Genomic DNA, 18,961 nt, shown 5'->3' with positions numbered 1-18,961 from the left:
TACACATTCTTGCACTACGTGTGGCCTGACTTTTAGTGGTGGCCTAGGGGAGGAAGCAGGAATTCAACAATTCAGAATTTCCCATTGAGGTTCCTATGGCTTGTTTGACGTTTCACAACCCGATATAAGTAATTAAACTTACGCCTTCATTGAGTAAGTTCTTAGTACCAAATTAGATAATATAAAATAGTTATGTGACTTATTTAATTCCTATCACAATTATTTCTTTGATTTTAGGTTCCACAAACGGTTTAATAGGCGCAGTTATTTGATATGGTAAGTTTACAATTTCAAGAATAGTTTCCTCTTCCATATCTGATTAAAAAACATCGCAGAGATAATTTCGACAAGAACATCTGCTTTATCCATGTAAATTTTAGTATAAGTGACATTTTTTCCCAACTGGTTTATTCGTTTATTCGTTTTATTTAAGCTTTTTTGTTACTTTCCACAAAAAGAAGGTTGCATCATCAATTTAGGATCAATATTTAAATAACTATTTCTTCTATTATCTTCATGCAAGTTTTCTTTTGCGTAGTCTACAGGTTTTATTAAAATTTGCACTTTGGTTTCTGACTCCCTAGAAAAGAAAAATGTGTATTTTTGGCTTCAAGTCTACATAAAGATTCCTGTATTATTCTTTAAACAGGAGATAAAAGAAGCCATCTATTATCATCTTTTACAATCGCACCAAATGAGGAGTTGACACAACAGATAAATTATGTGCATCATAAACCGTAGCTAGGAATGTTTGTCGTTGGCCCATGTTGGTATTTTTCGCTATGCTCAATATTAGTGGAATCAATGCTGAGGTCATATATTATTTTAGTAAAGAACAAAATGTTCAAAAAATTATAAGCAGCTATGGTGCAGAAGCAACCAAATAAACAAACGTACGATATCTAGGAAGCAATTTGTAGCGTGCTTTCACGATATCATACCGATGGCATAGAGCACAATTGTGATAAGTGCAAAAACTAACATTTTACAGTACAGCCATTTGAAAGTTCTGTTGGACAGTGTGTGTAGGTCTTAATTTCTATAAATTTAGTTTTGTGTAAGCTTGAGTACAGAACCGTTATCTGTCACATAGTTATTAGTTTAAAAAAGTTTACTTACTTTTAAATACTTAAATATAGATTTTTGTACTTATAGGTATGTACTTACCACATGTGGAGTTTCTTATATTGTACATACCCCATTTGACAGTTATATACTATAAGTTTCTAAATGAAATTAAATAAAAAATATCAAGGAAAACTTGTTTAATTCGCAAAAAAAATGAATACAAATATTTATTTATCATCAGAATTATCATATCTTATTCTATTACTTATTGGTAAAGTGTTATAAAATGCTTCATACTCTCTTGGTATGACGTGAGTTTCCAATAAACTGAGCAAATCCTTCTTTTTTGTTCACTGATGGGAAGCAGATTGGGATAAGCCTTCTTTAAATTTATTTTCTGCAAATCTGTTACCTGCAAGATAACAAACTTATCGGTGTAATCCATTCTCACAGCTTTACAAAGGACAGTAAAAAGAAGAAAGAAGGCTACTCTAGTCAAAATTAAAGTTGAAAAGGGTATTCACCACTATCTTAGTCGTCTCCTGATGATGCTAATTTAGTTCAAGTGTTAAGTTTAGTGTTTAGTAGTTTTGGTGATAGTGGTGAACACATTTTTAACTTTGATGACAAGCTAAAGGTTTCAATTTTCCAATTTAGTCAAAATAAAATGTTAAATAATACAATAACTTTACCTTGGCATTCCTTTTCTGATTAATATTAATGTTCATAAACTCTTCAGCATTTAAATTGTACTTATAAAGAATAAGGTTAGGTTTCCCTTTAGAAAATCGTAGCCACTTAATTTTTAACCAATTTACCGTCTCCCCGTTGGTGTTTTTGGTTGTGTCGTGTAACACTTTTGTTATCAGCGCTTTAAAATCGTGAAAATCTTGGTTATTTAATACATTGACTTCATAATTTCTTGGATTAATTCTGGCAGTCGAGATTAGCAGTGCCCATTCCCTAGTAGTGTAAATTTTGTTATGCTTCCTTGCTCTTTCTATAGTGGCATGCATTGCATCTACTTCTAAGTAGGAATGTCCATTCTCCATGTACTTTAAATCTATTATTTTTAAATGGCTAGATACATTTACAGCATATAACATTGCAGCAGAGATGTGTTTATTTCGATTCTGACCTCCACATGTGTCAGAGAAACTAGATACATACTTGACAGTATCAGGTAAGGAACCTAAATATTTTAAAATGCATGTAGCTACTTCAGTACTTCCCTTCTGACCATTGCACTCATCCCACACGTAACAAAAACCATTTTTTGAATGGGGTTCAAAAATCGTAAAATTGTATGCATTTAACTTTCTTTTATAAAATATTGCAGAGTCACCTGCAAATGAAAGTGTTAAAATGCTTTGTAGATCAAACGAAATAGATCTAAATGTTTTTCCTTGATCCTCTTCTGCTCTTATTTTGTCAGAATGTTTCATCTGCATTGCTTCCTTTTCTCTATTCTTGTGTGCTTGCCACTCATTTTTGTCACTTTTGTCTAAAGATGCATTGTATGTATTACATTTGGTACATTGATCTTTTTTTTTTTTTGGAATAAATAACGGATATAATGTTAATACAAAAACCAGGGAGCATGAAAATCAACGTTAACACCAATAATGGAGAAGAAGAATACAGTAATAAGGAAATACATCTTAACAAGACAAATCATATAGGAATAGCGACATGGAATGTGACATCTCTGACCGGCAAGGAAATAGAAGCTACGGAAGAAATGGAAAAAATGAACGTACAAATAATGGGAATAAGCGAGACAAAAAAGATAGGGAAAGGACACATCAATATCAATGAGAAATATAGTCTATATTATTCCGGAGTACCACAGGGTCACAGAGCAAAAGAAGGAGTCGGTATAATAGTTAATAAAAGAATAGAATTAAGAATAACAAACTACGAAGCAGTATCATCTAGAATAATCACAGCCCAAATAGAACTAAAAGACAAGATAGGAATAATATAAATATACGGACCAACAGAAGGTAATGAAGAAGAGATAATGATAGAATTCTACAACGAACTCCAAAACGCATTAGACAAATTAAGAGAGACAAGAGAAAAAATAGTAATCTTAGGCGATTGGAATTCAAGAGTAGGTAAGGATATTAACAGGGGATTAGGATGCATTGGACAATATGGGGAAGAAACATTAAATAGAAATGGAATTAAAATGCTGGAATTCTGCCAAACCAATGACCTGATAATAGGAAACACATTCAGTGAACAAACCATTAACGACAAATATACATTTGTGGCTGAAGAGAGAAATGCGAAAAGCTTAATCGACTATATAGTCTATACGAGAAACCTAGAACAAAATATAAAAAACATCTTAACGGAAAAAGAACCCGAACTGTCTACACAACACAGGATGGTCACTGCAAAACTGGAGGATGAAAAAATGGGGGAAGTGGAAAGAAAAGAGTACAAGAAAGTAAATGTAAACAAACTAAAGATAAAAAGTGTGGTGCGAGAATTTTACACGGAGGAAACTAACAAAAGACTGAGACAAATAGAGCGCCAAAAAGAAACATGGACAATGGAAGAAAGATGGAATACATACAGTGAAGTATTAAAGACAACAGCAACTGAAGTGTGTGGAATCAAAAAATATAATAAACAGTTAAAAAGGACAAGGTGGTGGAATAAAGAAGTGAAGACAGAAATAAAAAAGAAGAAAATAGCATGGAAAAAATACCTCGAAACGGGATTTAAAGAAGATAAAGAAAAATACTATAGGCAGAGACGATTGGCAAAAAAGACAGTCACACAAGCAAAAACAAAAACATGGAAAGAATTTGGAGAAGAACTTCAGGAAGAATATATAACAAATAATAGAAACTTTTGGACGACAATACGACACATAAGGCAGGGAAAACGAAAGGAAATAAACGCAGTAAGAGATACTTCAAACCAAATACAAATAAGCCCAGAACAAATAGCTAGGGTATGGAAAGAATATTATGAGAAAAAATTTGATACCGAAGTGATAAAGGAAGACAATATAATCAATGAAGGCGAAGAAAACACAGAGCCAGAGCAAATAAGTAGAGAAGAAGTAATAGAAGGATTATCAAATATAAAAATAGGCAAGGCAGGTGGAGATGATGAAATTGAACCGGAAATGGTAAAATACATGGGAGAAGAACGAATAAACTGGCTATGGAAAATATATAAAGAGGCGTGGGAAAAACAAACAATCCCTAAAGACTGGCAGAACAATATCATCGTGCCAATATACAAAAAAGGAGAACATGTAAACTGCGACAACTATAGGGCAATATGTCTGTCATCGGTGTGCTTTAAAATATATACGAAAATAATAGAGAAGAGACTGAGACAAGAAGTAGAAATGGTATTGGGAGAAGAACAAATGGCATTTAGACCGGGAAGACAGACAAATGACAACATATATATCATTAGAAACCTAATAGAAAGAAGCATAGATACGGGAAAAAAACTAGTATTAGCATTCATAGACCTAAGAGCAGCATTTGACACGATAGAAAGACATATTATAGGGAAATGCTTGAGGAAAATTAACGTACCTAATGCATTGATAAAAATTATAGAAAGTACTTACAAAGAGGTAAAAGGAAGGGTACAAATAACAGGGGAAAGATCGGAAGCATTTAATTGGAAGAGAGGTATTAAACAAGGAGATAGTCTCAGCCCTTTACTATTCATAATAGTAATGAACGAATTGATAAGAAACACTAGAGTCAGAACTAATCAACTACAGACAATAATAGGTTACCGCAGATTACAACCGGTAACAATAGAGTCCTTAATGTATGCAGACGACATAGTACTAATAGCAGATTCCGAGAATAAAATGCAGAAACTAATGGATATATGGGTAGAACAAATAGAAGAACTTAAAATGGAGATAAACGAGGAAAAAAGTAAGATAATGATAATCAGCGGCAAAGGAGATAAGGAAGATAATCAAATAAAGATAAAATGTAAAAACTCAGAATTGGAAATAGTAACAACCTACGAATACCTGGGAAGTATAATAACTAATGACGGAAAACTAGACTGGGAAATAACAAATAGAGCAAAGAAATCAAACAAGTTATATTATGCGTTAGCCCCAATAATGGGAAAAAGAGAACTTGCACGAGAAACAAGAATTAAAATATATAACATAATAGTGATACCGACTGTGCTCTATGCAAGTGAAAACTGGACAATTCTGGAAAAACATAAGAGCAGGATAAACGCAATGGAGATGAGACATCTAAGAAGGATAGTTGGAAAGACAAAATGGGATAGATTAAGCAACGAGACTATTAGGAGAATGGCCAACCAGGAACCGATAATGAACAAAATAGCAAAGAGACAAATGAACTGGTATGGGCATCTGATGAGGATGCAATCCAATAGAATAACAAGAAAAATTTATGAAGCAAAACACATCGGAAAAAGAAAAAGAGGCAGACCAAGAAAAAAATGGATACAGCAAGTAGTAGAGGCGGGAAAACTTAAACAAAAATCACTCGAGGAATAATGGCAGGAAACAGAAAAGAATGGAAGAGGTTGGTAGATGGAAATTAAAATAGCTAGCCCAAATCCGACACCCTGTTAGGGTAAAAGGAAGGGGAGAAAGAAAGAAAGAAAGATCCTTTTTTGGTTGATAAAAGCTTAATACTGGATCATATGAATGAAAAATGTTTTTATCCATTTCCTTTCCATTGTTCGTCTTTAATTTTCGGTTATACTCAGGCTCGTGCAACAATTGTATTGACAACGGTTCTTTTTATGAGCACAAAAATATCATTGTCCTGTTGCTCATTACTTTGTCGGGATTTAATACCGAGTCTGGTAGTTTGTAAGCTTGTTAATCCTCCCACGAACTAAAACCAGACAAAGTGAGTTTGGGAGTAATATATACTTTTATTAAAATAACAAATGTAATGCTTTTGACTGCCACTTTTCCTTGTACTTCAACAACTTTATCTACAAACCGAGGTAAACATAATTTCTTCTCAAATAAATCATTGTTTAATATTCGACTTAAAAACAATCGAATTTTTCAGGTATTATACATTTAACTCTATTCATAAAAAAATAAGTATAGAAATAAACCTGAAACTTTCGAAGCTTTTCTTCAGAACAGTAGTTGCAGAACTTTTAACTACTTTTGTTAGAGAAAAAATGCAGGAAGTTTCTAACTAATTAAAGCAATTTTAATTTAACTTGTTTAGTAAAGTTTATATCAATTTCTAGTTATCGAATATTTCCGGAAAGACTATTGTTCTCCGCTCCTGGTTTGGAACATGCTGTTTTTAATTATGCTATTAGAGTCTTTAATGTAAATAAATACATTTTAATTATGTAAATGTTCATTGGAGTAAATAGTTTAAAATTATTATTCATTCGAATATTTTATTTAAATTGCATTTACCTAAAATCTTGCCACGATATAAATTTTGATTTAATATTCCTCAATACACTCAAAATGTTTTCGCAGAAACGCAAATTTCTTCTCCAATTTAAGAACTTAATTTCAGTTTGAAATGACATCTCTTTAGCCTAATGATAAAACAAAAGCTATTTTAATTAAATTTTAAAAAACGATCACTGTAGAACACAAAACTCCATACAAAAATGATTGAAGTTCCTACAGCAGTGTTGGTAGCATCTTAGCATTATTAATAAACTTATCAGAATCCTATTAAAATGGTAATTTTCAGTCCAGTATAAAATGTTCTTATAAAATCTTCGCCATTCTGGTGATTATAATAGATACGACAAAGGTATAATATCCATTATCAAAACAATATCTTACTATTGCGACAGTATGTTGCTTTTCACTATCTTACATATAGCCTAACACCCCACTGCAGGATCACTACGTTCACAACGTAGTTCATCAAATTCATATTTTTACATACATTTAAAATAAAGAGAATACATTGATAATAGTTTAATAAAAAAATTATCTAAAACTAGGGTTGCTAGCTGTTAAAAATGCGAGGACTCAAAAATAAAATAAAAGACAGCCGAAGAACAAAGCTACTGGTTTGAAGTGTTAGTTGTGGGAGTTTTTAAAGCATGCGTAGATAGATATATAATAATATACATAATATTATTACCACTTGTCAAACGTTGCGCCATATCTCTATTTTAATTAATCTTTAATACCTCGCGTTTTTAATAGCTGGCAACCACAATTTTTGACCATGTTTTCTTAGACAAACTTTGTTTTTCAGCTTTTCTTTAATTTAATATCAAAAACGACAGCAACTATTTGTCAAAAACTATTTGCTGTTAATTGAATTAAAAATATTTGCGGGCACTGTTTGACTGGCAACCCATTATCAATATATTCTCCTAATTTCAAATGTATGTAAAAATGTGAGTTTGATAAAAAACGTTATGGATGTAGTAATTCTGCAGTGAGATCTTGTACTACTATAATTTACATCAAGCAGCGCAGCAGAAAAAGCCAACCGGTTTTAAGATTTCCTCAATATATTATAGTAGGACTGATTAGTACAGTACTGATGAAGTACATTTCACAAATACGGAAACACTTTGATAGTGAAAAACTTTTCCAGATGACATTATTATGTACATACCTTTAAGTTTCTTTTGTCGACAAGGTCCTTTTCGCGAAACAATACCTGTAAATATCTGTAAATAATGCAATTTAGTATAGGATATGCTAATGATACATATTGTATTTTTATGGGACTAAAACACGTAATAAAAATTACATTTTACATTGGTTTCGGCGGTTCAATTTACATTTTAAAAATATTTTTTTCAAAAAAGGTTATTTTAAAATAAAAATAAAATAGACAGTTAAGGTTTGATTTCGTTTCAGCATACCACCATTCGCTGATATGTATATTTCCGCCTATTGGCGTCCTTAGAGCGAACTCATGGTAAGCTCTAACGAATTAAAACCTTTTTTATCCATAAAAGTAAACATTTTAAAATATTTACCGACAGACGATAGAGCGACATGTTTTGGAATCTTCGCAAAACAAACAGACGATGAATGGCAGATATTTTAAAAAGAAGGAGTTGTTTTAACCTGTATAATGTTTATTAATTGGCGCTTGCTCTTAGCAATTTGACAGATGATTTACTGTCTCTATGTTGTATGCAAACGGCCATTTTTAACTTAAAAATTCTGAGGGTGGGAATGTACTTTCAGAACCTAGATAATGTGTTGCTGAACTTTTATTTATCTATTATTGTTGGTATGTTTCTCTTGCTGTCTTCTTCTTTTAGTATTGGTAACCAAAGCCAGAGCTACATTCTGTTGATGGGTATGTTACACATATGTATGTTTTCTTTAGCAAGATGAGGAATGTTTCTTTGATTTTTATAATAATTTGACTCTCTTTATTTGATGACTATTAATGCATATTATTTCCATTGTACTATATGTTTATTATTTCAGGTATGTTGGCATAACTAGGATCTGTCGAGGTCTCAGTTTTTGATGTATGCTGGTTTATTCTGACACTTAGTGGTATTGCATTTTTTCTCCCACATAAAAATTATTGCATTCACAAGGTATTTTATAGATGCAGTTCTTTGATATCTCCTGTGTGTTGTTTGGTTTGGTTTTGGACAGAATAGATCTTAGTTTATTGGTTGTTGTGAACATTTGAATGTTGTTTCCTTTCTTTTTATTTATTTTTTTAGCTTCTGAGTGTCCACCCTCCTGCAAGTAAGACCCTCCTTGGCGTTTCCATTTTAATTTTTCTCTTGCTACTTAGTACCATTATCTTTTCGTATTTTCTTTCACACTGTTCAGCCATCTTTTTGGAAGTCGACACACACAACTATCTTATAAGCTGGAACTCTTTTGTACGATGAGTTTAATTTACCTGGTATCATCTCGTCTGGCAACACGTCTTACCCAAGATTACTTTAATAAAGCAGCGCGTTGTATTGCTTACTCTACTTTTGTTCTCCTATGCATTTCTTCATTATGGACGTGATCTTTTAAAATAATTATTAGTGAAGTTGTTTTAATACACTTTGTATTCCTTTTATTTTGTTGGTGGATTTTATGGTCGGCGTTTTTTTTTAACCGTATGTCTTCACTGAAAGGATGCAAGAATTGAAAACTTTTGCCTTGAGATACCTTTATTTAATCTTTTATTTCTTGTTTATAAATGGCAATGGTAAACATGCTATAGACCGTTTTCGTCCTGAAATGCATAGATCAGATGTTTTGGACTGAACCGATCAACTCGGTTTTTTACCTTTCTTCTTCAAGCATCTTATACAGACATATTATAACCGCAGTTTAGATTTGTGCCATAGCTTAGATACCATATCTTGATTATTTTCTACTTAAATATTTTGGAGACCGCACAAACTTTTGGACTGGCAATAATTGGACTGGCCTCCCTGAGCAAAGCTCTCCATTCGTATGGTCATCCTTTCCTCAGGTAGCTGTAACTTTCTCCGTGGCTGTGTAGCCTCTTAGAGGGCTAGGAAGATATGCAAGAACAAAAACTGCCAGATCTGTTCACAGATATAAAGGAAAAAGTGTCATATTCTAAGAAGGCATTATTATAAGTAAAAAATGACTTTAATTTCCATTTAACCAACTTCAACAGCTCACGGCTATGTTTTTGTGGTTATAGAAACTCTAGTTAGGCTCCTTAGAAGTACAATAATGAAAAATTAAATTTTTATGCATTATATACCTCCACATACCAGCACAGTGTCTACAGATTTCCTAAAAACGGAAGATATCTTCCGAGAAACGGAGTGGCCTACTTGCTCACCCGACCCTAACTCTATACAGCATTTGTGGGATATGCTTAAAAGAAGAGTTACAGCTCAGCGGGATAATCCACAAAACACCGCACAACTAGTATAAGCTGCTTTTTAAAAAAGAAACAATTTACCAGCGCTAAATGTTGACAATTTGATGAGGAGCATGACTACTATAAAACATAAATAAATACAACTTGAACATTCGTTAATAATAATATTGGTTTGTTATTTATGCTACTAATTTTTTAAAAAATCCTTTGAATTTATTATTGCAGGAATCTATTATTTTCTTTAATGTTTATTATAGAATCCATATAACCAATAAGTTTGGTTGTGTATGGAGTCCAAGAAGTTTTGCCGAAAACTTTGTTTTATGGAAAATTCATTTCGAATCCATTTTGAACAATTTGGCCGATTGTTCTGAATATTTATAAAAACAGGTAGGGCTGATTCGGTCCTGGTTAGCCAAAGTAATTATCCAAGGAAGCATTATACTGTCATAAATCAAATAATTACAACGTCGCGCGGTGTTATATAAAAGTAACACAGTCAGACGACGCATGAGGTAAGTCTCACAGGTTGTTTGTGGGTTTTGTGTGTCTCTTCTTCTTACTCGACCAGCAGGTCATGTGTTAAGCAGGTCAACCGATCACGGCGTTGCCGTTTTCTGAGATTTTCTTGTTTTATGTACCGATTTCTAAAAGATTTGAAGAAACACAAACAGATAGATTAAAAACATAGTAATATGAAGTTCTCGCTCTTTTGTAACCACTTTTGTAACTAATTTTGATTTTATTTATTTTTATCCATAATATTGTTATTATTGTAATTTGTAATACTTTAGAATTTACTACAGTAAAATACAAACCAAGTGGTAAAGAAGTAGTAGAGAGAAATAGAGTCTTTTGTAAGATAAACGACGTCCACAAAAATGGATTTACTATATCATTATCATCATGGCATACACTTTTAGCATAGACAGTTCTATTCGGACCATTCCGATCCATTTGTGCTGGAGAATAGGTCTGCAATAACTTTTTTTGTTTATTTAGTCACTTTATCACTTTTCTAAATTCATTTATCATTCTAGATTTATTTTATCACTTTTCTAAATTCACTATTAATTAGGTTTATTGTACCCATAATATCTAGACTGTTCTAAATTTTTCTATTTTCTATCTAATTTCTAAATTTAAAGAAACAAAGTCGCATCCACCCAAAGGTTATTAGCGACATTCCTGTAACATTTCTAATAATATTAAATTTAACATTTGTAACAATCAATCATTGTAACAATTAATTACAATTTGTGAACAATTGAACATTTGTAACAGTTAATTAAGTTAAATTTTGTGTAACATATATATACATTTTAAGTAACCTAATAAATTGTTCGGAACTAAACTTTTGTTGAGGAGTGCTTTAAGGTTATTTGGCAAATTGTAAGACTGTCTTTGATTTACATATTTAGGACATTCTATCAAGAAGTGTTTTAGACTGTCTACTGTATTGCATGTTTCGCATTTTGGAGGTTCACTATTTGAAAAGAGATAGGCATGAGTATACCTATAGTGTCCAAGTCGTAGACGTGTAATAATAGTTTGGCATCTTCTACTTCCAGCTGTGGACTTCCATGAAAAAATGTTACTTTTGATGGTTCTGAGTTTCGAACTAGAGTCATTCCAATCCCGATTCCACGCACTTAACACCTTATTTTTGAAATAAACTTTTAGATCGCCTGCGATACTCCGACGCTCTGTTTCTGATGCGTCACTGGTGATAGCGTTACCCGCACTAGTATCTGCTTCTTCATTCCCTTCTATGCCGATATGAGATGGTATCCATAGGAAGTGGACTATTCTGAAATTTTCTTGAGCTTTCATTAATTCGGCCCTGATAATTTTTTCAATGGGGTGTTTAGGGTATACATTTTGCATAGCTTTGACTGCGCTGAGAGAGTCAGAAAGGACTAGACAACAAGGGATGTTTTTAATATATACTTGCTTGATGGCTTTGAGCAAACCAAATAATTCTGCAGTATAGATGCTGGAATTTAGAGGAAGTTTAAATTGAAAAGTGTCATTTGGGGTTACCACTGCTACTCCAACGCCAAGTTCACCTAGACTTGAATTTAATGTTGGCTTAACTGAGATGTGTCGCTTTCCGCTTCGGATGCCTCACTATTAAGATGATTATGGATTGTTTTCCTTATGGACGTGAATTTACGTTTTATGGATCTTTCCTTTAAATGGGGATAAACTTGACTAAGCATATGGGACAAAGCTGGTAGGTCTGTGGTATATTCTTAAATTGTGGTTATAGGATCTGTTGACCCCGTGATATTCATTAGGAGCATGTTAAGTTGATCAACGTTTAGAGGAAAAGGTAGAGGGGTGATTTTCTTTGAAGTTTTTAGCAGGGTCCAGTAAGAGAGAAAATGAGCATTCAGAAGTGCTTGCTGAACTAATTTTAGCTTTTTTTAGATTTTGCTTGGACTTTAGGTGGTGGAAAAATCTTACATTCTTTTGAAGATGGATCTGCTTCAGGTAAAATAATTTCATCAAAGTTTATTTTTGGTTGATTAATTATGTGACTGTCCTTATTTGATGCATCTACTTTGTTCGGTATCTCCGGGATATTAGAAATAGATATTTCTTCACACTGAGAAGGGTTTGTGTCATTGGATGCTTGAAAGGATATATTTGTTGCGCTGGATACCGATGCTTCATTGTTTTAGTTGGGGTTTAGTTGAGCTAGTGGTTCGGAGCACAGTGAAGCGATGGGTCCTGGCTTCTTGCATCTACAGCAAACTAAACTGTCTTGAGAAATGAATATTCTATATGTCGTGTTGTCAAAAACAAGAGTAAATGACTCTGGTAGTGTTAGATTGTGAGGACTGATATAGATTTATCTTCGAAAACTAAGGATGTGATTGTACTCAGGCATAGAAGCACTTATTTTGAGGAAGGTCATGGGGGAGACAGGAACTATGCCAATTTTTTGTAACTCATTGATTAGCAAGTCGTGCGGTATTGAAGGGCATACGCCGGAGAGCACAAGTCGTTCCGCTGGTGTAACTAACCTTCTTGCTCTGACAATTTCACCTTGTTTTTCTATTTGACCATGATTATTCATAAAATCGTCCACTATTTGTTTATTGGATAAATACATACATATGCGATTATTAGATAACCTAGAAGAGAAGATTATATTTTTCGGTTGAATTATATTTCCAAGTGGGAGAAAGAAGTCTTGAAGTTTGGTGTTTTCTAAGGCACTAAAGATAATTGCTTGGGACTTTAAAGGAAATTGCACTCTCGACGCTGCCGAAGAGTATGACTGTGATGTGTTTATTTGATTTTGATGGTCTTGTATTGTAGAACTGTTGTGTGATTCCATGTTTGAATTCATTTCGTTAAACGTTTGTGAAAAGTAAGTCCGACCCTGTACACCTGCCAAAACAGGTATATCGGTCTTTACTAAGAGCGGTTATTTGCTGGTAAAACTGGATTTGTTTATTGATAACAATAACAAATAATTGCAATTTGCTGACTTTAATGCTAATTTAACTGGATATTATGTAAAGAGTTTGTACACTTACAGTTTATTTCAATATATCACTTAGATTCACAATTTATAACTTACATTAAACTTTGTTAATGTTAAAAATATTCGGAGCCCACATTGAGTACAACATTATAGTTATCGATGCAGAACCGAACTTCCTCCTAAATATTTTGCTCTTTAGGATCCTTAATTATTACTTCGCTTTCTGTGTCAAGCAGATTGTTTCAGCACAATGTAATTACTAATCTGACTACTGCTCTGTAAATTTTCAATTTATTGTTTTTCGAAAGCTGCTAAATTTTAAAAAAGTTGTTATATTTCCAGTAACTTCTGTTCCTGTCCGAATGCATTCGTTAATTGCTATTCTACCATAAATTTCATTAACTAAAACCCCTAAGTAGGTACTTACAGGGTTGTATCTTATAAACACATAGTTCTCAATATTGTTTCTGTCGTATGACTCATATGAGTTTTTTTTTGGAGTAGTATATTAAGTACTTTTTTATTTTGGTTTATTGCTAAGCCTCTCTTAAACGTCTCCTTTCATAACTTTTTAAATTTATACTTTAAACTGTGTAGGTTTTCACTAGTCAATGCTATGTCACTGGTACAATCGCGATATTAGATAATGTTGTTAATACTGAGTCACCTTCTTGTACTCCAGTTGCTATTTTTATATTTTTGGAGAGGTCCATCATCTATTCTGATCGTTCCTGTCGATCCGTTTATTATTATTTTCGTAATTAATTTAAACGGGAAACTTTAGTGTTTCATCTATTACGTCTGCTATGTGTTAATCTATATCATCTATACCGTATACTTGTTATTTTTTTTTCTTATACTCCTCTAAGGTTCCTCTGTCTGTTTTGAGCCATTTGCTAATACTTGATTTTTTTCTGGTTGTTTCTTCGCAGTTCTCGTTATATCATAATATTTTTCATTTATTTTCTTATAACGTATCGTTTTGTGATTTTATGCTCCTAATAAAATGTGTTCTATTTTATGTGTTCTATTATTAAATGTATTCTTTTTCTATTTCTATGTTTTCGCTTCTTTATTTCAACAAATAAAATAATTTTGTATAATGACCTATTGTAATGACTTTTAAATTTGCACGATATTGCTAAAAATGGTGTTTAAGCAGACAGATTATATTGGCATTGAATTCCAAAGTAATTTCTACAAGTGTGATTAAATTTGGGCTAAACAGCTTTGTAAAGACATTTCAATCACAATTTAATAAGCTGTGAGTAAAACTAATAAAATACATTTACTTACAGTTGAAAAGACCCTTTCATAAAATGTGTTAACAAATAGAAAATCAAATAATTTACAAATATATCCACCTAAACCATTTTTCAAAAAAAAATAAATTAACTCAGACTTGATAGACTACAAAAAAAACATTTAATTACAGAAAGCATTCACGCTTTCATGAAACTGAATATTTTTTATATTGATGAAATCTTTGCCAGAAACACTTAAATAATTGTATGAGTGAACTGAAAGGATAAGTTTTCTGCACAAAGTTGTAAAAAAAATTGGAAGCTTGATGGACAAAACAAGCCAGATATTTAATGTTTATTGATTGAATGGAATAACATTGGAACTTTACGCTTTGATATTGTTTTAGTTTTTTGCAGTGAGATTTGGCCCATAAATAATTTGATTGTATGTAGTTAAAGTACATACAAAACTCTTCTATAATAAGTATTTATATAACATTAAATATTAAAGCTGAAAAATTAAGCTACCGGTCCATATTAAAACGTATTTGAGTGCAGGACAACAGCTGGACATAATATGACAGTGACTCAAAAATTAAAAAATATTTTAAAAGGAACTAGATTGGTTATTATACGTGGTGATAGTAAAATTTATTTCGTACTAACTGTGGGAGATAATCATGAAACAAATTTATACAATTGCGAAAACTGGTTGAAAATAAAATTAAATCCTTATTTTCTTGTGTGATCTCTTATTAAAATTTGTAATGGTCAGCATATTTGAAGACTTAAAAATCACAATTGATAAAATTATCGGCTAATATATATATATATATATATATATATATATATATATATATATATATATATAGATATATATATATATATATAGATATATATATATATATATATATATATAGATATATATATATATATATATATATATATATATATATATATATATATATATATATATATATATCGTCGGTATACTGCGAAAACCAGGTAAATGTCGGAATACCGAAATCGAGAAAAAACGTTTTTAAAGTTTAGTTTTTTATTGTGAATTAAGCCGTTAGCCTGTTTTTGACATTAGGTATTCTAGTAAAAGATGCATATATCTGAAATGATATTCTATCATTAGTTTGAAAAAGTTAAGGCACCTATCTGACTAATCCTAAATTTAAGTTGGAAATGCTATCATTTACCTGGTTTTACCTGTAAATCTAAATAAATCAATTACTCTTCAAATAACATATTTAACACAAATATAATAAACCAAGTACCTATAATATTTTCCTGTTTTGTGATCGAGATATGAGGCTTTTACTAGGTAATAGCAATGTTTTAAGGTATTAGTCGATATTTATGACATTTAACTGGTTTTCCCTGAAAATTTTGTTAACATCTGTGTGTAGTTATAGTTGTTATTTATATGAATGATAGAGAGTTTTATAGAAAAAATCAAATTTATTTCGAATATAATAATAACAATATTATTATTATGAGGCTTCCTCGTCCGATTCGTCACTGAAAGCAGGCTCTGGCAAGATGTCTGTTACATCATTTCCCGTTTTTAAATTACGATATCACCCGTAATATTCCTCTGGTATCACTCCCTTATCCCATAGCTGTACCAAATCTCTCTTTTTTGCTATGCTACTTAGCAAATGTGCATTATAAAGTCGTTTAAGTTCTTCAAGATTGCTTGTATTAGTTGATAACTTAGCGTGCTTTTTTCTTTTTGACTGCCGTGCAGTATCAGTAAGGAAATAATATAATTGAAGCTTGTTGACATGTCATAATTAAAATAGATTCTGTTTGTCCCTCCTTTCACGCATCTCATTATTTTTATCTTCGACCACATTATTTTTTCGCTGTTTTGGTCTTTTGTCCGGTTTTTAATTAAAGTGTGTGACAAATTTTGATTATGATTTTTTAAATCATAAAAGTCGTAGTATTTAACTTCTTTACATTTGTATGGTTCTATACATACTTTTTTATCATCAACCTTGATATTTTTAGTTCCTCTTGCATTTTGAAAAACAGACAAGTAATCTGGCATCGCATAGATAGATCTGTGTTTTTTAGTGGTTTTGATATTACTCTGCATAGAGTCAACTTCCATATAGGAATGTCCAGACTCTAAAAATTTGTGTTCAATAATATTTAAATGGTCTATGTTTTGAACATCCCATAATAGTAAGGCTGCAATATGCTGATTACGATTCTGTTTTCTGCAGGTATCAGAAAATAAACTTATTTCACTTACATATTCTGGAACACATTTTGATAAGTAGTGGAGTATAATGCTTCCTATTTCAGAACTTCCTTGTCTACCTTTAATTTTTGAACAGTCAAAACAGTAAGCTGCATTTGGTAATGCGGCTTCATATACACACAAATTGTAGACACATAATTTTCGAGAATAATATAGTTTTCCAGTCAATCCACTTGGAATCTGTAGTACGGCCTGTAGATCGAAAGTAATTGAAACAAAATCCCGTTGTTTATTAGATCTTTTCTTATCATTTTGTTTTTTAAGATTACATACTTCTTTTCTTCTCTGATGTTCTCTGTAACTATCTTCTAAATCCTATTTGTCAGTTGGATTAGCCCTATCATATTTATTATAAACTAAACATTTTTTTTTAGCAACAAAAAAGCTTAAATTATAGTCGTTAGAAAATATTCTTTGATATGTAATTTCGCTAACACCTTCCAGTTTCTTCTGCTCACAGTCATTTATAAAAAGTTGGTACATTTTTCTTATACTTAAATTTTTGTCCAAATATCTACGCTTTGAACTTTGGCAAATATAATGTGGGCCCATGGTTCGAAAAGACTAGATATGAGCCTTCACGATTTTTCGGGTTTTACTGCTTGTTTTATTTGGCGGTGTATGCTTGCCTCTTTTATCCGTATCTGCATAACAGCCTAGAATATCAGTTTTTCTTACAACATCCTGTATTAACGACGCTGATATACAAAGTGTCTTACAAAAAAATTTCTCACATACCTGTATGTCTTGACCATTCAAAGAAAAGTAACACTTTTTGGAAAATGCACGTGGTTTTTTAAACTTCAACGAACTGCAACGACAAATATTGAGCTATTGAGCGCAAAATTTCGGGCCAATGCTTTTTAAATGCAATCATTTTTTTCGAATCCTGAGAAAACTAATAAATATTTTTAAAAAATTTAAACGCAGAATGAAAGACTACATTATTACCGAGGGCCGAAAGTCCCATAGAACAAACAAAAAGTTTTTTTGAATGAGATATTTGAAATTAAAAATCACACTAAATTTTCTCTTTTTTGTCACCCCTGTAACTTACTAAAATAAACATTATGGAAGTTTTCAGGGACTTTCGGCCCTCAGTAGAAGATAGTGCAAGCACTCCTGACCACGGCGCAGTAGACGAAATTTGGTTTAGTCCCCACTTCCATGCAAAACGCATTGTACTGTGCACTGTATAATTCCACTTACAATAGAACCTTTCTGCCTTTACGTGAATTTGACTCCGCCTTCGCGCAGCTCCATGGTCAGGAGTGTTTGTTTTACCTATAATAATGTATTCTTTAATTCTACGTTTAAATTTTTTAAAAATACTTATTAGTTTTTTTAAGATTCGAAAAAAATTAATGCATTTAAAAAGCATTGGCCCGAAACTTTGCGCCTACGCTCTTAAGCAGTCAACAAATTAAAAATTTTGAGAGTTATAAATAGTTCTGGGACTATTCTTTAAAGATAAAACAACAAATATTAGAGGACCGATCAGCTCTAATAAAATGAAATCGATTTTTAAAAGACTAGACCTTCGTTTAACAACAAAATGTCGGTTACTTAAATGTTTCAGGCTTTAATGTACAAATTTAAAACTTGAACTTCGTTAGAGGCATCTATGAAGAAGTTGAGGGATTTTTTAGATCTGGTGCAATAGATGAATACTAAGGATCTGAATAAGCTCTGAAGTTTTTCAATCGATGAAGATCGAAGAAAAACACAAAAATTAGAATACTTTGAAAATGTTTTAAGAAATATATTTTAATTTAGTTAATTATTGAAGGAAAAGGATTTTGTAAGTGAAGATATCGAAGACGACGTATTTCTTAACTCCATAACCTGTGAAAAGCTGCAAACAATGTCAAGATTGACATGAAGGACATGATGATACAATATCTTGAAAAGATAGGCCCAACAAAAAGAATAGTTTAAAAATGTTTATCTCTTTTAGTATTTCTTTTCAAGATATCTTTTTTGCTTGTTTTTTAATTTCTTTTGTTTATTATTTTACGCGAGACTCAGAGTCCAATTT

General features: G+C 31.9%; 1 protein-coding gene across 1 annotated transcript in view; it reads left to right on the top strand.

The window, feature by feature from the left end:
- Positions 1-18,961, top strand: part of dy (transmembrane protein dusky) — a 196,520-nt gene that overhangs the window by 38,685 nt on the left and 138,874 nt on the right. Inside the window, exon 2 of the mRNA XM_072540077.1 lies at positions 238-276. Within this exon, the coding sequence (XP_072396178.1) occupies positions 274-276 (3 nt within the window). The 5' untranslated portion in view covers positions 238-273. The remainder of the gene's footprint in view (positions 1-237; positions 277-18,961) is intronic.

This window comes from Diabrotica undecimpunctata, chromosome 1 (genome assembly GCF_040954645.1).
Source record: "Diabrotica undecimpunctata isolate CICGRU chromosome 1, icDiaUnde3, whole genome shotgun sequence".
Lineage (NCBI taxonomy): Eukaryota > Metazoa > Arthropoda > Insecta > Coleoptera > Chrysomelidae > Diabrotica > Diabrotica undecimpunctata.
This window is presented reverse-complemented; position numbering and strand designations above follow the sequence as displayed.